This window comes from Dromaius novaehollandiae, chromosome Z (assembly GCF_036370855.1).
Source record: "Dromaius novaehollandiae isolate bDroNov1 chromosome Z, bDroNov1.hap1, whole genome shotgun sequence".
NCBI classification, from domain to species: Eukaryota; Metazoa; Chordata; class Aves; order Casuariiformes; family Dromaiidae; genus Dromaius; species Dromaius novaehollandiae.
In genome coordinates this window covers 68,875,626-68,900,063 of record NC_088132.1, presented here as the reverse complement: position 1 = coordinate 68,900,063, position 24,438 = coordinate 68,875,626, and the positions used below count along the sequence as shown (strand labels likewise).

The window sequence follows — 24,438 nt, the reverse complement described above, 5'->3', positions numbered from 1 at the left end:
CCTGTGGTAATGACTTACTAGCAATGGGCAACTACAAAGGCAAATGCAATAAAGAGATGAAGCAAATTGAAACAGTATGAAAGCTGTAAAAATAATTTTACTTGTGATACCAGTCACCTCATTCAAGATGGAATTATTTCTTAACAGGAAACACTACAAAGAAAAACAACCCAGAATAAGAAAACACAAAGAGGAAAAAGACAGAGGATATAGGGTATAAAACTGACCCCTAACTCTAGGGGCAGATATCAACAATGATGGCACATGGAAAAAAATATGAAATAAGGTAATCTTAGTAGTCATGGCACAGTAATAGAGGATTTTTACACTGGATATTCAAGTGTTACTTTCATCTCCAATGCCACTTTGTAGTAGCAGGGTTTATGTGATGTGAGGGAAAAGGGTCATTCAGTTGCCAAGCTAGCACAGTTGGTGGCAGCTAACATCCATAATGAGGAATTCTTTGGCCCATACCCTGTGCAAGATCTTATTTGTTTAGTGGTCATGGTACTGGTTATTCTATTAAGCCAACCTTTATCTATTAATGTCACTTTTAAACATTTAAGTTTAGCAACCCTCGTATATTAATTTATGACATAGGTAAACACTAGAAGACAGCATGCACACAATTCCAAACAAGATGGTTAAGTATTTTATGTTTACTCAGTTTTAAGTTTTGAAAATTTAAAAAGTCATACAGTTATAAACAAGCATTTTTGCATTCAGCTTTGTCAAAAAAATCAACATAGGAAGTAGGCACATCTGTTAAAGAACAGGACTTCAATATCTTACAATGGTAATCAACTGGTAAAATAAAATTTCCAAGTTTGTATTAAACACTCATGTCAAGACATACATGAAAGTTTAAATATTGCACCACCAAGATGAATATATATTCTTTACCTAGTGAGTTATATTGCATATGGACAATCAGATGTATCCATGTTTTTGAAATGTTACAATACAAAGGCAAGATAATTCAAAGTACTCCAACTGGGGTAAGGTTGGGAATATGGAGTAATGTACTTGACCAATTTGCATAAGCTGTCCCCTTACAGCCCTGCCAGATTTCTCAGTGAACATTTGTTTCACAGCCTACTGGCAGATACTAATATGATACCTAAAAAAGGTCTGCAAGATCAGTAGGAACATCTGAAGAAAGCAGCTTCAACACCAAGACCTAAAAAGCATAAGAAAGTCGTGCAACAGACAACTGTGCTGGATTCAAATAGGTTGTCAGTCCCCCTTTCTCCCTCCCCCCACCCAGTATAAAAACCTCAGTTCAATCAGAAAACTTTTGGCCATCAAAACTAATTTATCATACCCATAAAATTTACTTTATTTAAAACTATGCATACAGTACATTTCTTCCAGAAACTTGTTTCAGCCTCCAGCTACCAAGACAAATAAAAACCATGGTCGCCTTAAAGCACGAGAGGGCCAAAAAAGTATATAAAAGCTATTTGTACCTTGACACCTTGCATTTGTGCTCAGCATGACAAATTTGCAAACCAGGAGCAGATATCAGTTAAGTATTTAGTCTAACATATACAAGAGACACTTCAGTGATCCCAAACCAATTCCAGATGAGGAATTACTGCAATAAAAAAAATCTGTGCGTTATATTTGTACAAATGCAATATTTAACAATTTCAAAATAAAGGGAAACAAAAAGGATCACAATGATTTATTCAGTACATCAGAACCAACTCTTACAAGACTAGAAAAAGGACTTAAAAGTAGAATTTGCAGTTGGTCCCTCAGGCTAACATCTCAATCTCAGCAGTATAAACCCAACACTTTATTTAAAAGAAGTCTTTCTACTTTGAGATACAGTAGTATAACCTTGCATTACAGGGACCACATGCAACACTACTTGAGCACAAGGGACTGAAGTTTTAACTTTTACCTAGGTACAAGACAGACCACGCAATTGCCCAGTTCAGAACGAGTTACAGCATTCCCTAGGGCTTAAACAGTTTCTTCAGATTCTGTCAATGTTCTTAACAGATGAACTTCTAGACTGAAACCAGCTGTCCTGGGTTAAACTGTTCTTACAATCTAGTTAGCACTTAGTGACAGATGAAGTCTCCAGCTCACCGAAGTCATTGGCAAAAATCCCTATCCATCTTAAGAGTCCAAGTTTCACTCTGTGTGTTAATGCCTTAATTTCCAGTCTGTAAATGCAAGAACAGTCTCTGAAACTGAGTAGGTCATGTAATTTATTTTGAAGAGAACACTTGTTTTTGAGTGCAAGACAAAGCATGTGTTCTGGCATACACTTTACTGTTTAATGTTTACATCCATTAGTGCTAGATGACAAAGGAACTGCAGATAAATACATCCAATTTTAGAAGAGATTTGAAATGCTTTTGTGCAAGTACTAGCTACGATTTTAACAATTAAGGATCAATTTTCTGAAACACTGCAGAAATATTTATGTCATCAGCAATAGCAATCTTCTCTTGAAAACCTTTTGAATATTAGCACTCAACTTACTTGTCAATCAGTTTTAAGTGTTCAACTGATCAGTTGCACTATTAGTTTCTTAATTTAAATGGCAAAATTTGCCATAAAGGTGGCTTGAAAAAAACTGACCTATATGTGTAATTTCAACTGCAAAGTGAACTCTATACAGTATATGCTATGTCAACTTGTGATATTAACAGCTGTATCAGGAAGTATTAAAATATTTCAGAAACTGTCAATTTTAGATTCTGGAATAGCATGGAGGCTATTAAGGCTGTGCTATTACTACATGCACGTAACTCTGAGGAACAAGATTCTCGGCCTGCAGTAGCAGTGAGGAGCTGCTAGGCTGATACCACATTAAGATGAGAGCTAGTCAATCCACACAGATCAGAGCTTGCTGACAGCTCTCCACAGAGCAACATTTTGTTTCAACCCACGGGGTGCCAAGTCTTCTTTGTATAAGCCCCTCACCACCACTGTGGCCTCAACTGTTCTGCTTACAGCCCATGGAGCTTCACCCTTAGTGCTTCCAGAGCATGTACATGCATTAAGACATTTCAACTGGATTTATTTGATCAAATCTATCAGTTATTAAAAATACTAAGTTATAGCACATTAAACTAATCTTGATCATTTACTGTCAAATTAAAGGGAGTAACAGCAGTTTTAACACATTACTATTAAGAAATAATTGATAGTTCTGATCAACTGAGGCACAATTGTAGATGGTGACCAACAAAACATGTTTCAGTCACTGAACTAGTATGTGAACATTTACTTACAGTGCATCAGATGTATGCATCACCAGCAAAAAAAGTCCTGGTGACTTAAGTGTTCTATGAAGCCTAATGTGCACTCAATATAAAACGTTATGAACACTGCCCAAAGGGCATGCGATTTCCTGTACCTGTATTAAACTACTGAACAGCAGACAATCAGAATCCACTCCAGCTTCAACACATTATACCTAACTGCCCATAATCATTTCAATCCTTGTGCAAATCGCATTTTGTGGCTAGTTTTTTCAGCGCCTTAATTTAACTTGATTATAACTGGAAGCATCTGACTATGATTTAGGCATGCTTATTGCTGTAAAAGAAATAAGCCCATCTTCAAAATTATTGTGCAAGTATTTTAATAAGATTTGCACACATCTCAAAAAATTCTATTGTGTGACTCCCTGGTCTTGGAGTTAAGTCAGCTGTAGAAGAGTCAAGTGAAGAGGTCACTGATGAGGTAAGGGATGTATCTGCAGATTTTCCTTGTGCATCAGCATCTGAATCCTTTTGACAGGATCTGTAGTTGCTCACAGAACCTGATCTCTGTGGAGTTGCAGTCCCAGACTTTGCTTCAGTAATTTCATCTGGGTGAAAGAGGAGATAAGTTAGTTATCAATATCAAATCAGACATAGGAACAGCAAACATCTTCCCCTTCTCAGACTTCTAATCTTATTTTTTTAATCTTTACAACTACATGAGAAGCTTTTGCAAACTGTATGCAGTTGCTACAATAAAACCCTGTATATGTTCAACAGCACTGAAGCACTAAGTTATTCCTATTCCTAAGTAACCCTATATCCTAACTATGATAAGTTATCCCTTACATAAGCTATTCCTATGTCCATAGTTCCTTTGAACTATGTTCCAGGGCTATCTGATCTACTTCAGACCAGCACTACTTGACATTTTTTATGAACTGATTTCAGTGGCTAATTTTTCAATTGCTTCAATAGTTCAATTAATTCATCTTTAAGCTTAACCTTATAATGCTCTCCCTACTTATGATTACGTCAAATAACAGTTTGGACATTTTGCAGATTTGCAGATGCTTTTGCTACTATTTAATTCATCCTTCACTTTTGGAAAAATTTTCCCTAACATGTTGTATGTTTTGACTGCAGGGACTTAAGTTTTTCTCCATTAAGAGGAAGAAATACTTCTATTTTCAGAAGTAACATTCTGCTGAAGTACTTCTATTCTTGCTTTAAATACTGAACATTAGTTTGACACACACTTGGCACCAAAAGTGATACTTCAAGGAGAAACTAGTGAACACAGGAGGGACTGCCCTTTCACACCAGTCAGAGGTACTTCAAACTACAATTAGGCAAGAGGAATGGAAAACAGTTAGCTATGGTAGAAGAAAAAAAACACTCAGATCTGCTTCACTTTTGGAGGATAGATGTTAAATCTACATCCTTATGTTGCATTTCTCCAGGAGTTGAAACCATGACTGCAGCAGGCTGCCCCTCCCCAGCTGCATGGCTCTAAGCAGTCATCTCCCCTCTAAGAGGGCTGGAATTCAACCCATACTACAGTAGGCCAGTTCAGGAAAGTGATTATCCCCCTGTGTCAAGCACCACAGGATCTAAGCAAGCACCCATACTAGCAAAAGGGATGAGGCAAGAACAGCAGTGCCAAGTCATATCAGGCTAAGCTGTCAAAAACAGTCTTAGCTGTCCTGTACTGTAATCCAGCCACACTCCAGTAAATTCTTTTCCCATGCCACATGTTTTTCTAGGCATGTTGTGAACACTTAGCAGTACATAATTTTGTTTTTCTTCTGTTATACCCTGAAATGATTGTTATGGACAGCTTACACTAGCTCCTCCATTCATTTTCATGAAGCTACCCAATTCGCAGTTACATGATGTACCAGTGTCTCAGTCTATAAAATCAGAGCTTATTCTACAGGTTAAGCCACTTGCTTTCAAGAAATCAATTACTGCAAGTGGACGATTCCTGTCTCAAGCTTTGCCTACTACAGCACTACATACACAACATACAACTTGACATCTAGGCATGAAAATTTGACTTCAGCTCTGTCTTTACTAGGAATACTCACATGCTTACCTGAGATCTAAATCAATACTTAAATCCAGGGGTGAGGCACCACAGGCAGTTTAGGCTGATCTAAATCTAGCCTCTGTAAATCCTGTCCCCTTTCACACCAGTAGTGTTAGCGCTGCTATAGACATGAAATGGAGATGTTCAGGAGTCAATATAACTAAAAAGCTGTTATTTTTAAGGGATGAACTAGCTAACCATGTGGTGTCAGGAACAATGGACAAGAAGAGAAGGAAGGAAGAAAAACACCGACTCAGGTTTAAATCTACTTAAACTGATATAGGGCAGCACTTATTTCACTTCTACTCGAGTAAATTAAGACATGTTTACATTTAGAATAGTTTCCATTACAACTCCAGTAAGTTATGTAAGTCTTCACATACCATCAATGCTACGGAAATCCAGCAAGTATGTCCTACTGTCCACCTGATACAACTGTAGACTCATTTTAGAATATGCACTTGTCACCGGATTCTTCCTTCGAACACGCAAATAGTATGGATTTACAACCTAGTAGAGAAGAGATTCGAGTTAATTTCTACTAAAACTCCTCCAGAAAAAACACTGCATGTTCCCCCCCCCCCCCCCATTTCAACTCACTGGTTACAAGCAGGTGATTTCAGGCTTATCTGTCTGAAGCTTTTTTGTTGGAATATTGCTGTGTTAGGGAGAAAAAACCCAGCACCAGTAGAAAGATCAGACATCAGCAAGACTTTTCCTATCAGTATAAACCTCCGCCTCCCCCCGCTCCCAAACCATTCTTACAAAGCAACAAAAAGCACAGTCAGAATAAGCATAGGTACACCAGATTTTCCAGTACAGGAGCATCAGACAATATAACTACCTATGTAACTGAAAGTTTACTGCTGTCTGTTGTAAGGGTTCTTTATTCCCTTACCTTCCATTCATAATCCAGTTGTTTAATTGCTCGACAAACTTCAGCCATGATATCATTTGGTCGACTCTGGCTCCGTATTCCTAAATGCCACTTAGCTCTTCTTACACCTTGGTGCTTTGATTTCTGTGGATTCAGCTCATCAAGAGTATGGCGAGGACGTGGTGCTTCAGCTACTAAGAATGGCACTCTTTCAGGATGAGGGCGAGACAGATGGTGATCATCAAGAAAAGAATCCGGTGGGCTTGTAGCCAAGTAGAAGTCTTTGGCCTCATTCATTATTCTTCTATTATCTATAATGAGATGATAAGCAACTGCTAGAGGGTCCTGATGATTTCGGGTATACAGACAACTTAACACTTCATCTTCAGTGCATTCAAACTTCTCACACACTTCTTTTAAGGCTTCATCATCAATCATGGTTGAGCTGTACGAAGGATCTTCAGGAAACAGGTATTTGGGAAGGTCCTGCTTAAACCATTCATGTTCCCTAGATTTAAAAACAGAGTCTGAGTATGTGTTTAGAGTAAGCATTTTTAGAGTTAGATTCCTTTGAAAAGGAGACCAACTTTGCAAAGAAAATACATTTTTAGTTTGTACAAAAAACATAGCTGTCAGTAACACATTTAAACTATAACATCATCTAGTTCAGGCTGAACTATAAGGGCCCTTCCATGCAGCACAGACAAAACCAGCTGCATGTTAAAGCAATTGGTAACTTCTGCTTTAGGGAAAGCCATTATCTTCCTTCACCTCATTACAAGATCTTACTAGACATTTGCCAGGAGGAGAAAACAAACATACACTTTCCTAGAAGTGTTCAAACTACCTGAGCTCCTAAAATACCCTAATGTAGAACTCATCAACTAGCTTTTTACATTTATATATATGTACATATATATATCTACACACATACAACCACTATCTTAGTTTTGAGAGAAATTTTCAACTGAAATTCTTATGCTACATTCGTCGTAGTTGTGCCCTCCCCCCACAGTGCATTCATAATACATACTAAAATAAAAAAGTTACACTGAATAATTTTTGGTAGATGTTGGGAAAGATTTTTGAACATTAAGTCACAAGCCCATCATTTTTCATTCAGAACACCACACAGCGCTGTTCAAGACTTACAGATTTAAGGCAAGGCTATGGAAAAGTTGGTCTGTACCTCTTACTACTGTACCAATGAACTAGCATTCATAAAAGGGAAAAGCAAAAATAGAGAAGATATGGGATTGGACAACCTAAATATTTAGTGATAAAAAGACTAGTTTCTGCACCCAAAGTAAGCTGCTTAACTAGCCAAAAGATACTGCATGACACTACTTTTGCAAGTACTTAAATCTGCAGCAAGTCTTTGTTCTACAGACTTAAGTATAATGATCAAGAAGCTCTAACAAGCATGATCCTGAGAACATGCCTAGCACAAAAGTGCCTTTTGTTCTACAGATTCATCAGTAATGACCAGTTAATCTGGAAGCAGAAAGCTCTTCCTATACCTCTGCAAAGCACAGCCCTAACGAGGTATCTCATCCCAGAGGATTATTTTACTTCTACTCATTGTTGTAGGCTTCTCCCCCTATGCACATGCAAACCCTAGAACAGCTAAGGTATTCAGTTAAACTAAGAGTTTACCCTTCTAGCTGTGAGGTGTCACAGTCTTATGGCTAATGGCAGAATTGCTTAGGATTCAAAATCCACCCATGCTCTGCTACCAGTATTTTCCAACACCTTTCACACCACTTCTCTTCCAGGCTTATTTAATACAATTCAGATAAGCTGAGTTCCCATCTGCCCAAGTTTTAAAATGCCTAGTTTTCACAGCGCATTTATATTTTCTGACAGAAGCTGTAGGAAAGTACTTTCCATTGTAATGTAATAGTAAGGGATATGCGCATTACAACTTTTACTGTACTACTGAAAGAACATGAACATCGACAACTTCCTGGCCTCCAACCCTTAAGGAGGGAGCATATTCACTAATATACGAGCTTTTTAAGATAGCTCTAAAATATTCTAACTAAGCTACCATGTGAAGTACAGCTTTAACAGCTATCAATTTGCTTCTCTTCTACCCACTGTGCACCTGTCAAACTAGTCTCTCTCTCCAGCTTCAGAATTGCATCTTGAAATCTGAAGCCCACAACAGCTATGGCTAGCTGCAAGTTTTAGGTATCAGTATTTAATGTTGTAATGGTCATGCATACTCAGATTCATGCCAGGGTTTTGAAGCCAGAACAGAGCTGTGATCTCCAGTGGATACTTCAATGGCCACTGGAGCTCAGAACTGTCAAAACTAAAGCCAAAAGTCAAGAAGTTGAGTTTTTCATCCCAGACTATAAAACAAGGACAAGTTGTATGAATGATTTCTCCACTCTGCATATTTGCATTGGGATTATCACTTCAGCATCTGATCAGTTAGCACTTTACCTAATGTCTCTGATTGTTGCTCTCTTCATTGGATCCACCTGCAGCATGTGTTTCAGAAGACTAATTACAGATGGATTCAGGTACTGAGGGGTATAAAAGATACCATCACATATCTTCTTAAATAGCGTTGGCACATGATCATCATCAAATGGAAGCGTTCCACATAACAAAGCATAGAGAATAACCCCACTGCTCCAAATATCTACTTCTGGACCTGCATATAATCTGGGAAAGAGTTAACTATTAGTGATTTGTATTTAGTACATTCAAATAAGATGTTTTTCACTTGCTTACATTAGAGTAGTTAGAAGTATGTGAGCTTGGGGCAACTAAATCTACAAATAACATTTCATTTCACACTCCTATTCTATGCCTCCCTTGAACTCCAGTGTCCTTCCCCTTCAAATACATAATAAGAGCTAGGGCACAAATGCACTGTTTCTCTGTTGTGTATAATCCCAAATGTAATTTAAGACACTGGTAAACTGAAGGAAAGTTGCATCTACTACCAAGAAAGCTGACAGTGTTACGCATTGCACAGATTACACTCAAACAATATTAATCAAGTCCCCTGTCCCCCAAAACTGGGAAGTTTAAAGTTTAAGGCAAGTCAATACAGCAAGAATTGACTTATTTCCTATCCTACTGCCTAAATAAATCTGATTTTTGGCCTCTGATCAGCAATGGAGGCTATTATGGGGACTGAAAGCAACAGATTTGAGGATCATGGAGTCCAGAGAAAAAAATGGGAAGTTCAGGCAGAACACCCATGCTGCAGCAGATATTCCACTGCTACTCAATTTCACAACATTTCTTTGTCTGTAATTCTATCTGTGCAAGGAAAAAAAAGATTTTGAAGATCTGAACTATGCAAGTTTTTAAAACCAACTTGGGTATACTGTACACACTGCATTTTAGGCATTAAACATCAGCTCCAGCTTGGAGGAGCTATCCAAAGCTTGTTCACAGGCAGCTTAAATATTTATCATCAAAAGTTATCAAGGCAACAAAGAGTTCACCCCACTCTTTCTCAGCATCAAGCTTGCCAATTATACTCATTTGGAGCATTTAGCATTAAGCAGCAAAATGACTGAAGTATATGCACACATGTATCAATATAAAAAAGCTACCTTCCTGAAATTACTTCTGGCGCAGCATAGTTAGGGGAACCACAGCTTGTTCTTAAAAATTCTCCATCTGACATCATATTTGATAGACCTGAAAGTGTACAAGAGTAACTACTGAAAATTCAAAGAGCAAAGTGATCTCACACTACATATACCACCTAGAACAAGTCACTAGTACTTTGAGTCAGAAGTTTAACTAATTTACCTCAGTGAGGAAGAAAAATTGTTTGGAATTACTGAAATATTATAGAAGAGAATGACATATGACCCTACGTTTAATTTACCAGAAATCTGAGACTAACATCAGTCCATTATCGCACACAGCCCAGGAATGTCTGAAAACATACATTCACTCTAAAACACAAGATAGGTCTGATTTGGATTGTACAGGTGTGATAGAGAACAAAGTTGCTCTGAGGAAGACAGCAGCACAAGATAGGATTTTGGTCATTAACAAAGTGTCTTAAAAACCACATTTGATTCCAAATGCCACAGGGGAAGATGCTACCATAGAACTGTCTACAGTAAGAGGACATACAAATTAAAGGAACTGAGGAGTGCAAATAACTTAGCTTTGGAGCAGGTGATAAAGTCAACATCCCCTCACAGTCCAGACATTTGCTGCTCAATTGGTTCCTGAGTATACTACAGTTTACCATAGATTGATTTTAGATACTCTGTTAGTGATTAAAGCATACTTTAGAACTAAGTCATCTCCATTCATCAGCCCTGAGTATGGTCTCCCTAATGTCAGTAAAGAACTACAACTTCTAGCATAACTGTGGAAAATATTTCCCAGTTTTCTCAGACTGAGTTTTCTCAATCATGCATTTCACTAAGACAAGGAGTTATGCCTTTCTACAGGGGTAAAAGATTAAAGAACACTGAGCATACGCTAATATAAAACAACTTCAGTTAAGCTCATTTAATAAACTAGTTACAATTAATGGAATGCAACAGCTTTGCTAACATTTGATTTACAGGTAGATATTTTATAAGTTAGTGTACTACTTCTGTTCACCAGGTAAGCCACTTCACCCAAAGCATTTTCTACACAGGAGAGAATAAATATGATTCCCAGTCTCCATGTACTTGAACACCGTACCTTTAAAATAGAATACTTAACATCACCAAGCACCTTTCATCAGGGACCTCAAACTACTTTACAAGGGCAGGTATTATTCACTACAAGAGAAATACTATGATTACACAGTAGTATAGATACCTGACCATATAAGTATATGGAGATTTCCTGTTTAAGATATTTCTAAGAACTAGCTACCACTCTTCAGCAGCTGTGTATAAAACAGCTAATAAAAAAGATTAAGCTTTCTGATTAATTAGGCTGCTACATAGTAAAGAGCACAGGAGCTTTTAAATATCAGCTGTTCTTATTTTACCTTCCAAGACTTACCTCAATTATATTTAACAATCATACCTGAGTTTTTAAAGTGAATTTAATAGTTTCATAGAAAGAATAATGTATTTTATTAGAGCAATGTGGTTCTCAAACATGACCTGCCCTTGCACTGTACTTCAAGAGCTGAGCATCTGCATTTTATAAATGGAAAAACAGGCAGTAAGAGAGTCAATTAATTTTTGAATCAAATGGCATAGCAGGGAACTAAGTCTATTTTAGCAATTCAGAGAAAAAAATATTGTTAAGCAAACTAGGTAGCTACTAATTTCAAACACTCACAGAAAAAACCTGACTTGCAAAGACAGCTTGAGATGAAAACAAATTCTACAGATGTGCAAGAACACCATTTTGCTTTATATTCATATTCTTTAGGTTATATCCAAGCATCAGGATATTCAAGTATCCGCATTCTATTAAAAAATTCCTATTAAAATTAACAGCATCTGAACACCACCAAAAAAGTTATCAGTTATAAAATACAACACTTACCAAAGTCAGCTATCTTGGCATTCATGTGTGCATCAAGCAGCACATTTTCAGGTTTCAGATCTCTATGTACTACCATATGCCTGTGACAGTAATCCACACCAGAAAGGATTTGCTGGAACAGACGTCTACTCTCCTTCTCATCAAGCTAAGACAGACAAAAGGTTTTAAACAACTTTAGAGACATTGAAAAATGACACGTTTTTCATTTCTGTGAATTAAAGAACATTGTCTAATGAATTAAAGTTATCATTTATGGTTTTGATACTTTATACAGCAGACTACCACACGTCTTGGTAACAGAAGTTTAATCTTATATTACTTTTTATACCACAACTTTAAAATTACTAAAATAAACAACATCCACTTACTCAGAGTCACTATGATTTCTCCCTCATAGCTCTGAAATTGATTTGGCAGATGCTGTATCATCAGTAATTAGCAACACTAGCACCCAAACATCAACTTTGTCTAATTGGGATATTGACAAACTTCGATATTCAAGCAGAGTAGATTTAAACTGACAAAAACTGCCAACACTCAGCACAAAGGTAGAAGTTTTAGTCTTTTTTTTAAATGCTCCTATTAGCAGCTATCCCCAAACAGCAGAGTTGTCAAAGCACTTCCCGTCCTAATCCACATCAAGGTTCACCAGGATACTTTAAGTAATTAGTTATTAGACTGAGCTGTCTAGATGGTTTGTCAAAAATAACTTTAGAGCATTCACAGAAACTGCCTGCTAGTAGAACAGTTAATAAGGACTGAACACTGACTTCCCAACAGTGGGTTATACTGAATATATCCTCATCCATTTCATACACAGTAATTTTAGTTCATCTGATTAGTATCATTTTTATTTCAATGGAAAAAAGATATGACAAGAAATTAAACACAACAGATCCCAAAATATTTGAGAACAGGCAACCATTCTTAGCTTCAGAACAAAACAGTCACAAAGTATCTTTAACTCCTATCAGCATTATAAAAACAAACCTTCACTTAACAAAAGTGTTACAAAAAAATCTATTACAGAATGCAAGCCATTGATTTGTAACATTGGGCTACTTCTTACCCTTCCATTTTTACAGATATAATCAAACAGTTCTCCTCCCGATACATATTCCATCACCATAAAAATGTCAGTTGGTGTACTGATGACCTGGTACCTGATAAAGGAACGAATGTATCTGTTAGTTCAACACACTCAGTATAAGAAGCTAAAGTTAGTTATAAACTATACATTATATGAAAAGTCAAGTAAAATTATATTTTAAAAATATTTATCAGCCACCAATTTACAGTTACTGTAATGCCAATTTTTTTCAGAAGCTATTTTTCCTCCTTTCACTATGCAATACCTTCACTGCAGCAACCAGCAGGTAATTTATACTTCCTATAGGATGACCAGCCTCCACACTTTTAGAGCCACTCCACTATTCTTACCCCAGATGAGTTCTATAAAACTATTTACAGTGCTACCTCACACACAGCTTATCACAGAGCAGTAAGGAAGGAATTTAAGATGACTTGGCCAGTAACTAAGAGCAACACATCTTTCCATCTAGTCAGGCAATAAAACTGTCTTGTCATGAATAGAAATAGTGTACTTCAAGACTAGAGTAAAAATATTCATGATGATGCAGAGCAGTTTGCTTTTATAAGATGACCTAAGTTCATCATTGGTATTTAAGAGTACTGATGACATGGTTATGTTTTTTCACTGTATTTCAGTAAAGTTCTGAAATAACTAGCCTATGGCCAAACTTCCTAATTTAGTCATTTTGATATGTTTTCATATATCCCTACTTAAAAGGCATTTGATATTTTCCACTCTTAGAGCAGCTGCTCTAATGATGAATTCATCTAATAATGAATTTTTAATTGAACAAAAAAGAGCACAATATCTTTCAATCAAAATTCAGATAGTGGTAATTAGATAGGTGATAATTAGATGAAAATGAATGTTTTGAGGTATTATATTTAAGCATGCAAATATCTTGGTTGTAAAGGGTAAGCGACTTCACACATATGCTACAGAACTGCAGCATTCTCCAAAAGGTTGATTCCAAGACAAGGGAGAAAGTGAGCATTCTTCAGCTTACCCAGACAAGTTATTCTTGAACTGCACTCAGACTATCCAGATGTACGTACACATATTTCAACCGTTTAGTATTAAAACAGTGCAACATTCCAATAATTTAAGTACTATACTGAGGCCTTCATCAACATGAGATCTCCAAAGCCAGTTTTATCTGAAAGCTTAGTCCAAGATGCTTTATCTTTAATGATTTTCTCCTAAATAACTTGGTTGAAACTAAGGCTAGATTGTAGAAAAAAGCAGTATCTTATGTACTAAAGTTAACTATATTCTGAAGCCATGGCTAAGACCCACTACTAGGGAAATAATATTTTAATCCTTTTTACTTCAAAAGTCACAGTGCAACCTCATTTCCAACAGCATGACTCTTAATGGTTTATTCCATAGTCATGAAATCAATGAGCAACTGTCTACTTTATCATTTATATCTTTACAAGGATTTCCATCCTCCAAATAGTGAAACCATGAACAACCCCAGGCAGTAAGCCTCTCAGCATCACTGAAAAGAAAGCGCCATTCTGTATCTCACTTTTTCCTGCTCTCGGAAGACTCAGCCACACTTCTCTATACTGTTAAGAGTCAGTTCATTTTTATATTTATGGAAAAGGAGGCTGTGAAATTAAAACAAAGTTATGGATCTACCTATAATACAAAGTTGTCAAACTGTACAGCACAAAACTAGAATGCATCAAGCATTTTTGTACAGAAAAACAATACATTCTATTATTAGAGGTGAAAACTTAGATGCTCCAAAGGGCTTTTTATTTAAAGCATAGGATAGAAAGAAAATCTTAGGCTTAAAATGGTATTTACCTATTCATTACTTGCCTATTTATTATAGGCTTATTAAAACATTGCATAAAGTTTTTAATAAGCATAGCAGTGTTCTAAATCCGACAGTGTAATTTGCAATATTTAGGCTGAAGAAAATGACAGGATGAAGAAGGAAACTCCTGTTTACCTTTATCTTAAATATCTTGAGCTGTTATCCAACAGTTCCTCAACCCAGTTCCCCATAGCACAAGCAGCATGTTCATAGATTACCAGTCTACCAGCACAGTGGTATCAAATACAGCTCAAGTGCTATTTGCACATAGGCTAACCACCTTTCTGCTTTAAAAATGCAGACTGAACAACTCAAAAATTGGGGATCTATTAACTTCTGCATCATCTCCTACATCCTGCCCTGCCTCTCTCACATGCAAAAGAGATTCTTCCCATAATTCAGTAGGAAACTAACAGTCCCTTGAAATCTGTTGAGCTGACTTAAGAGCTCAGCAGCACTAGAAGTAAATAAATCCATTTCCTCCCTCCTGGTACATTGGCACTTCCTATCTTGTGCTGGCTACAGGTCTCTTCTTTGGACTCATGAATTCTGACTTGCTAAAATGTGACAGAGCTAAATTCAAAGAGTTAGTCTGTCTTTCAGCAAGCTAAAGCAATTTCAAAGCACATGCACAAAGATCAGGGTCATGTAAGAAAGTGGAAAAGAGAATCACACAGAAGCAATCTGTTTTGGGACAAGCTAATTCAATTGCTTGCGCAACCATGCCTGTATGTTACTGGACATTGTCTTTATCACTTCAGAGCATCTACTCTAGAGATCCTGCAGTGAAGTGGAGATATTCAAGACCAATCCTGCACTGTGGCTGCTCACAGATAAGCCATGACAATCCAGGTGCTCACACTTGAACCAGAAATGCCACTTCACAGCAGTCTCAAGGCACATAACACCTTACTACCAAAAGAGTTGTCCTGCCCTCACTCTTTGGCAACATAAGCCAGCCAGCCAGACAAGTCAGCTCAACGCTTTTCCAAAAATGTAACGTGATGATCTGACACAATCTGATTTAGTTTCAGTGCAAGACTGCATAATGGCTGGTACCAATTTAAAGGAGCGCATAGGGAGAGTATCTGTCAGTGGCAGTGTGGTCTTAAGACAGGACTATGCCAATAGCAAATCTAAACTCAAATTCCAGAGTTAGAAATGTGAAATTCACCCACACTAGGTGTACCCTACTAGATGTGCAGGTTCACTTTACAGGAAACAAGTCAAAAATGAGTAACATTTATGACTCATTTCCTCAGACTAGATATAGGGAGTCTACTCTAGAATGTATTCAATTGCACTCTGAACTCCACTGATTAACTATTAACAGATGTAAACAAGTACAATGTAAATACCACATTTATTTGGATAAAACTGGTACCAGTTATATTGAATGAATTCTGAAGTTTATCACATTTAACACAGACCACACATCCTTAATTCACAAAAGTCTTCTAGAGCCACCTACATTGAAAAAACATAACTCAAACAACATTAGCTAAATAAAATTTGGGGGGAGGGAGGGGACTTCCTACAGAAATTCCCTTTGCAATCCTGCTCTTAGCTCAGCTCTTAAGCAGGAGGGGAGAAAACCCCACACAGATCAAATAACCAAGAATACCAAAACAGTGGCTAAACAAAAAGAGATGGATATTACTAGAAGTCTGTCATGCCACTACCCTTAATATATCTCCCTAAAGAATCAGAAGCTGCCTTGCGCAGATCAATTTTATGGAAATACATCATAAAGGACACTGAGGAAAGCTGCACACTCAGAAGTTGGCCACTTTCCTAACAAGACACTGCTGACATTATTGCCCTAAGTGTTTTTAGATGTTTCAAATCAGCAAGAGCAAAAGAGATTACAGCTTAAGTAGATTTGATTATAGCAAACAAACTTACAGTTTAATTATATGAGGATGTCTGAAGAGTTTGAGGTTCTGAATCTCCCTGCGGATTTTTCCTACAACATCAAGGCTGCGAATCTTCTGTCGATTCAGGATCTTCACTGCAACTTTGTGCCCAGTTAACTCATGTTTGCCAACTGCAAGGAACAATTTAGTCACGGTTTTCAGCTGCTTTGTAAGAACATTCATTGGACCATTTCAATTACACTCGAGAAATACCACAATGAAAGTGTTAGATCCCACATATCTACATGATGTAGTTTTCAATTTAGGCCAACATAATGTGTCATTTCCTCTACCCTGCCCCAAATTCCTCCTACAATTTTATAGTTAAAAAATTGGAAATTTAGGGACAAACGTTAAACCACATCCCACAAGTCTCGCAGCATTATTGCATTTTTGCACTATTTCAAACAGTGTTCTGTATCCCAAAATACTGCCATTCTTACTAATTTATTTTCTTGTCCTGTACAAGTTACTCCAAGCTTTTGGTTCCCTTGCTAAACAACTCTGACACACTCTTTTTGGTGCCTGCAGCTCTTATACTCAATGCCTACAAGCACTGTTCTTACTAAACCATTGATTCTCTTCCCCGAAGAAGGGCATTTCAGCAATTGCTCTGAATTACTACTAAGAGTATCTGATCACAGCTTGCTTGGAAAAATAATTATCTGTACTCAGAGCATTCTGACCCTATATAAGCTCCACATTCTGTGCCTTAAACAAGAACATCACACCAAAGCCCTTTTATTATGTCAGACAGCAAAAGCTATGTGAAATGCAGGAAATAACTAGAATCCAGTAGCAGTTATGCTAAACAATGCCAACAGACAACCTTTTACAAACCTCAATTTCTTTCCCAACCAAAACTCTCTGGTAACACAGGAACTGGTACTAGGTGTAAAACAGATTCTAGATAGTCGCACTAGGAGGTTATTTGGTTCTGCTACTCTTGATTTATTTAATTTTGCAGCTGCTATTGGAACTAGCCACAACTAAATTGCTAAGAACATTCTCCTCAGCGCCAACAATAGATCGTAAACAAGCCACAGAGACAAAGAGCATCACTTCCACTCATTAGGGAGAATTTGCCACCTGGATTAGTTTATGCATGCAGTGATTTAACACTACTACTATCTACAACCCTTTCAAGACTTCAGCAACTATCCTGCTTCCTACCTTCTAAAGGCAGGCTGGATTCAAGGGACATCTACATGGTTCATCCTTGTCCACTTGAGTGGACTTTGGTAGTTTACCTCTTTCCTATGCTGAGCTGTCCTTCCCATGCAACTTCTTCATATTAGATATTAGTTGAGGGAAAACATCACAGCCTCCTGGAGGCCATCAGACACGTTGTTAAAGACAATGTCTACTTTACACGTTGTTAAAGACAATGTCTACTTTACAAGTCCCTTTTCACTTGTACAGGTGTCTTGCAAAAAAATTGCAACTCAGCCTTTAATTTTTAACAGCACTGAACACAGTACTTGCTCACCTAGCTGCCTCCCATCATCTGCAAAGCTAACCAAAGCCCAAGCTTCAAGATTTAAACCATATCTATCCATTGAAAGTTGGGATGAATGCTTTTTTCCTTTTGGAATTCCTTTAGAATTATTTATCTGCAGAGTTCCCAAGAATTTTGCATTATATTTTTTTTATAGTGAAGCTAGCATATCACCGAGTACTTATAACCTTGCTTACAAGAAACGAAACACAAAAAAGCAGAAAACATGTAATTCTGCATTAGTGAGAATAGCAAGGCAAGTACAAACCCTGAAAACAGAATCAAGAATTAGGCCCATATCTCAGATGGTAAAGCTAGATGCTAGCACTAAATGTCAGCCTCTCTCTTCTGAAAGCAGGAGGCATAGTCCTTTACTGGGTTAATTATTTTACTGCAGTTATCCACAAAATCATTCTGCATTCAACTGATAATTGATGAAATTAGCAAAAGCCTACCAATGTGCAAATCTGATTTCCAACACAAGACACTGCTGTTGCTTTTCCTCTATATTAATCTAAAAATGAATGCAACTGAGAAGAAATCCCTGCTCTTGGCAGAGAGGCAAGAACATTGAGTACCGAAATCAATAATCAGAGTGATTACACTTTAGATAAAGAGATGGCTACTATATAAAATAATGCCATTAGCCTAAATTCCAGCAGGGAAGCACCCTAAACCATGGACCACCCCAAATCCTGAACATGCAGCTGTGGTGGTGAGATGCTCTTAATCTCAGAATAGAGAAAGGCTGACTGCAAGTCAAAGACTACATCCTGAATCAGAGGAGCTATTACCTAAAAAGGGCCACAATAACTAGAACTCTGGACAAGCACGTTCAACGCTGCTGAAGAACGCAGGACAAAGCCAACATTAATCACAAGTTCTAGGCAGACCACAAAGCCTCAGCAGGTGAGTGCCTAGAACATTAAACCATGTCACATACAGGAAGAATGATTTGCTTTCAGCCATAATTGCAATTAACGCATCATTTTTATTATAATGCTTTTGTTTTCTTGAATTCAAGTATGATTGAGGTTTAAGAGGAACCCACCTAACTATATCACCTGTGTTCAAGATCTAGAGAACCACAATTTGTTAACAGAAAACACTAGAAAAGCAACTATCTTCTGTGAATGACGTCTTTGCATATCAGCAATATCAGCTGAGGTAAGCCAGAAGTATTTCAAAATTAATCAACAGTAAGTTAAATTTGACAGTAATTAACAATTAAGAAACAGCTTCTTAGAAACTAACCAAAAATCATTTAGACATATGAACAAGCATTCTCTTTTTGCTAAAAGAGTACCAAATTAAATACCTTTTTATATTTAAGTACCATATCCAATTAAGTAGTTTTACAGCTTAGCATGTATGTATTAATATCCTTATATTCAGTGTGTCATAAAAACTCATTCATCAGCCAATTACTGCTTCATTTTTGATTTGTCAGGCTATCTTAGATGAAAACTGGAATTTAGAACTCAAAAAATATTAAAGTCACTTGTAAGATTTATTGTATTTCCTTTCTTCACTGTTAAAATGGCTTTGCAACTTTATTGTTTGTGTACTATCACATTAGAACTAATTTGTTAATTCCAAGGAGAAGAGTCACTGAAAGACTGCTATGGTTTTAAGTTAAGTCTTATCCACATGCCACAAGAACTTCTTGTAAGATGAGGCAGTTAAAGGTATCTGGTATCAGCAAAACAGCAGACACTTACTGGTAACAGACTGCTGGCTATTTTTTAATTCAGCATAGAAACCATACTGCAAGTAAGACCTCAGATGATAGCATCGTGTGGAGTCTGTAGAAAACTAAGAAGGGAGTGTTATCTTTCTGAGAGCTACTCCACACTGTCTTGACATAAGTTTTGCCTATAAGGGAGAAGACTTACAAATTAAAAGAACGCAATCCAAATATTTAAGTTACTCATCTTAACCCTCAACCAGCTATCAGTCTTGCAAAAAAAAAAAGAAAGAAAGAAAAAAAAAGAAAGAAAAAACACACTGCAACAGAAGTTCCGTTTACATACTTGCTATTTATTCTTGGTAATACCAGCTGCCTTCAAGCTCTGCTATTGCTATGCACAGCACTAAGATTGCAAAAAGCTACTCAGTGACAGAGTCTCAAAGAAGCAACAACTTGCTTTAACTGTTTAAGTACAGAAGCAACAGTCTCTATAAATTCAGTTCTGAAGGTCTTCAACTGGAAAAGAAAAATCATGAGGCTATTCTGACCACATATGACATTCTTATGAAATTCTGATACCAGTCATGAAGTCTGTAGAAAAAAGCTGAACAAGCATACGTTCTACATAATCAAATGTTTCTGGTAGAGGCCAAAAACCTAATCTTACCCTCAACAGAGAGTAGTCAGTTGAGACTAAAGATTAGTGATAGCATGTCACAGGCAATCTACTTATTTTCACACATTAAAAGCCCAAATCCAGCACACTCTGTCCTTAAAAATGAGCTGAGAGATGTCTCCATAGAGAGAGATATAAAAACATGAGTTAATACTGTGCAGAGGCATATTGCCAAACTACATTACACAGCAAATTGATCTTCATTGTCCCTTCTCTTGCACCTTACCACTGCCTTGATCAGCAAGGACTATTTGCAACAGTTTTGCAGTCCGTACAGATTAGCATTTTTACCTAGTTCTGGAGTCTGAAACAAATATTACTGTACATTTATAAACTTAGACAGCATCATCATTTGCTCTGTGCAAATCACTGAATGTCTAACTACTCTTTCCTTTATGAAAGTTAACTTCTTGAAATATCTGGAAAAAGTTTTGCATTTGGTTTCAGCAGGAAACGTGAGCAATTTTTTTTTTTTTTAAGACGAAACCACAGACCAAAAAATTGAAGAGAAAGCTAAAATAGGGATAAGTGTTTTACACTGAACCCTGTTTAAAGTTTAAATAAGAAAGTGCTTCACAAAACTGAATTAGATTTTCAATTCTCTTTTGTCCTACAGTTTCATTCCTGTGGTATTTCATTTTTGCCTGGATACCACTAAGAAACTTTCTTCTCCGCAAATGCCTGTTTGAGGCATGGTCAAACGTATTAACGTGGTGGTTGATTCAGGTTAGTATAGTCAGATGAACAGCCAAGCTGCTACTGATCTGCAGGTCGGTAGCAACCATCTGCAAGAGTAAAAGGGTTGAGTGGCCTGATGAATTCATCCAATGGCTCCCTTGACTGCCGAACACCTTTAACAATTACTATGTAAAGCACTTGCTCTCCAGCCCACCTTTTGGGGCTGCCACTGCTGCTTAATTTTAAACATCCACTTTCAAGAAGCCATACGCCTGATCCCTAGGTCAGGCATGGGGTCAAGGAAAACTCTAGCTGAACAAATTCACTTTTTTTTTTTCTCCCCCCTTTTAGGGTCAAGTGATGAAAGCACATCAGAGCCACCAGGTGAGGATTACAAGAAAACAAGCATAGGTATGCTTTTAAATAAGACATGCTCAGGAAGAAAACCAGTTCATTACAGACAAAATAATTCCCTTTATGAGGTACAGGAACAGTACATCTAGGGACAAGATAAACAGTTCATATATGGCAACTGAGCATTAGTTCATGAACACAAGTGTTTGCTTCCAGTTCCCAAGTAAATTCCCAAACCATTCAGGAAAGGTAGTCACTATGCAGAATGATGTTACATTTCACTACCAGGCGATCCCCCTGCTCCTCTCCCCCCCAAAAAAGATATTTTCATACATGCATATGTGCACACTTCACATGATCAACAGTTTCTAAACAGCCTAAAAGAACACTCAACTTCAACAGAATAAGACACAAATAAAGCAGTACTATGGAAAAAAAAAGCAGTAATAAAACTGCCAACCTTAGTCAACTTTTTTTTTTGAATTGTTTCAATAAAGCAGATTAGCAGCCTTTCAAGCTAATTGTATCAGATGAAATGTAAAGAACAGGAGCAGCTTTCATTAATATGTCATAATATTAACAGTAGCTCCACCAATTGACCATCTTTCAGTGTTTCAACTTCAGACACTTTTTGCCAATACAAATAAGAGCAGTAATGCATCATCACAACAAGGCTCTCAGAACTTTAAAAGCGAACATATTAGAAGATTTATGGGTGTGCCAACCTTAGTTTTGTGCAGTGCATTGCACAAGGAAAAAACCTCTGACTCTTCTTCTCCCCTAAATCATGCAGTCCCTCATTAAGGGATGAGATAATCTGATGTCCGTCTCTGATGGTCCCTTGTCTCATTTCCTCTGTACTTAAGGAGGAGATAATTTCTCAAGGCAGGAAACAGTTCTTCAGCTGCCTCCGGGGTCACTGCTCCCAACTGCAGTAGTAAAACTTTTGAGCCACCCTCTTTCAAGACTGGTTTATCATGGCTTTACTCTCAAAATATTTGCTGCTGCTTTCCTAGGCATTCTTAGAGCCAAATGCACTTCCATCTACTATAACATGTTACAAGTTCCTTACTGAAGGGCAACTACCAGGTAGAATTTGTTTCTACTACTACTGCCCCATAGCATCACAGTTGCAATTTCTACAGTTCACAGGAGAGGGAAATCCAACCTCTTCACCCCCTCCTTGTTCAGTCATCCCAAGAGATACCAATATTCTGAGCCTACTTCGGGCAGGAAGAATTCAAGCTGAAGAAAGAAAAACAAACTGGTAACACAGTAACAGATTGCCAAAGCATCACTATTTTCTTCAGAACATCCTATACTTGGGAGAGAACATACAACAGAAACATCTACATGGAAAAAGCGTGCCAGGTTAAAGACCAGCTAGCACATTACATAAAACAGGATGAGCTGGTTTTGCATTAATTATAATCATGAGCAACCCGCTATGTTAACCGTAACAGTTTTAGTTTATTTTAAAAATACAACTCGAGTCCAGCTTAAGTCATCTGTGGAAGGATATCTTCAATTTGCATATCCCAGTATTTGAACAACTCTCACAAACATTAAAATAGAAGAATAGTATAAGTTAATGTAGGGTTTTTCCAACCCATGATCAATGGAATCAAAAGAGAGTTAAAAAAAATATTTCTACTAGGCTTCAGATTTGCTGCATGGTATCTGCACCGCTATAGGGAAAAGTCGTTTAACTCTGAGCTGAAAAAGGTTGACAACCGCCAGTCAACTGGATTTAGCACAAAGTTTTTCCATGCCTGTGTGCCAGCTGTGCTGCTAGTTAGTCAAGTGATCTCAGGCCCATCATTTTTTCATGCTTATTTCTCCCTCTGCAAAGCAAGAAAGCACACTCACCTTTTAAGGGCATCGACTGTCAATATATCTGCAGCAAAACGTAAACGTACAGACAGCTCCAGAACTGAGCTCCCTACTTTCATTGCACACATTTTCAAGCAGTATTTTCAATAAAACGCAGCGTAATTAGCCTCTAGGAATCAGCTTTCAGAAAAAAAAACACCGAAGAGAGAACTGTTTCTCCTCCAGTGATTGCTTCCCGCTGTAAAACGGCAAGTCTCGCCCACGGACAGATCGGCACATTCAGCGGCGCTTCCCCGAGAAGTGTTTACAACACACCGCAAACTGTTTCCACAACGCTGCGGCCGGCAGCCTTCACGCCGGACCGCACCGGAGGACCGCCCCGCCTCTCCAGGCCGCGGCCACCGGGGGGGACACGACTGCGGCCAGCAGCCCGGGAAGCAATTTCCCCCCCCCTTTTTTGCAGATATCCCCACTGAGCACCAGCCCCCCCCCCCCCACGGCGGCGCAGCGCTCCCGGGGGGGGAAGCGGAGCGGCCGCTCGCCGCCGCCCGCCGCCCCCGCCGCGGGGCGCGAGCACCGCGCGGCAGCGCCCAACGGCTCCACCCGCCGCCCCCCGCCCCCCTCACCCCGCCGCCCAGCCCCGAGGGCCGCCCGGGCCGCGGCGGGCGCCGGGCTCCAGCCCAGCGGGCTGCAGGACGACGGCGGGCGGCCGCCAACGGGGCCAGCGGAGGCCGCCCGGCCCCGCCGCCCAGAGCGGAGGGGGAAACCGCGCTCCTCCGCCCGACACGCCCGCCCCGAGGCGGCGGCGCGCTGCCCCCGCCGGGCTCCCCCGCCGCCCGGCCGCCGAGGGGAGGCGGCGGCCCCGCCGCTCACCCTTGACTTTGCCGAAGGTGCCGACCCCCAGCGTGTCGCCCAGGATGTAGTGCCCGATCTTCACCCGCCCGTGCTCATGTTTCTGTTTATCCGCCGCCGCCATCTTGAGCCAGGGGCCGAGTTTGCGCATAGCGCTCGGCTGGGCTGGGCGCGCCGGCGGGGGAGGAGCAACCGCACAGCGCCCGCCCGCACCGAAACCCGGAAGCGAACCCCCGCACTTATCGGCTTCCCGCCCTCCCCGGGGACAAACCATGCGGATGGGGGGGGGGAGACGGGACAGCCCAGCGGCGCTCCGGCAGGGCGCGCGGCCCCTCCG

The 24,438-nt window shown here is 38.9% G+C and overlaps 1 protein-coding gene across 2 annotated transcripts; it reads right to left on the bottom strand.

Moving 5' to 3' along the window:
* Positions 1-644: 644 nt before the first annotated feature.
* LOC135325072 (5'-AMP-activated protein kinase catalytic subunit alpha-1) lies at positions 645-24,284 on the bottom strand. 2 transcript variants are annotated; one of them, XM_064502537.1, is made up of 9 exons: positions 24,123-24,284; positions 16,510-16,651; positions 12,753-12,846; positions 11,684-11,828; positions 9,778-9,865; positions 8,648-8,872; positions 6,218-6,704; positions 5,703-5,829; positions 645-3,835 (listed from the first exon to the last, which is right to left on the bottom strand). In XM_064502537.1, the coding sequence occupies exons 1-9, from the start codon at positions 24,250-24,252 to the stop codon at positions 3,591-3,593; spliced, it is 1,683 nt and encodes a 560-aa protein (XP_064358607.1). In that variant the 5' UTR covers positions 24,253-24,284; the 3' UTR covers positions 645-3,590. The 2 variants fall into 2 exon arrangements, with proteins under 2 accessions (XP_064358607.1, XP_064358608.1); XM_064502538.1 differs by lacking the exon at positions 16,510-16,651 and having other exon boundaries at positions 24,123-24,243.
* Between the last annotated feature and the right edge of the window lie 154 nt (positions 24,285-24,438).

Excerpts from the sequence above, each read along its gene's own strand:
- LOC135325072 (XM_064502537.1), bottom strand. The coding sequence starts at position 24,252 with ATGCGCAAACTCGGCCCCTGGCTCAAGATGGCGGCGGCGGATAAACAG. Across the intron at positions 12,847-16,509 it reads CATCCTCATATAATTAAACT|GTACCAGGTCATCAGTACAC; the intron begins GTAAGTTTGTTT and ends TTCCTTTATCAG. Across the intron at positions 3,836-5,702 it reads GGATTTCCGTAGCATTGATG|ATGAAATTACTGAAGCAAAG; the intron begins GTATGTGAAGAC and ends TCTTTCACCCAG.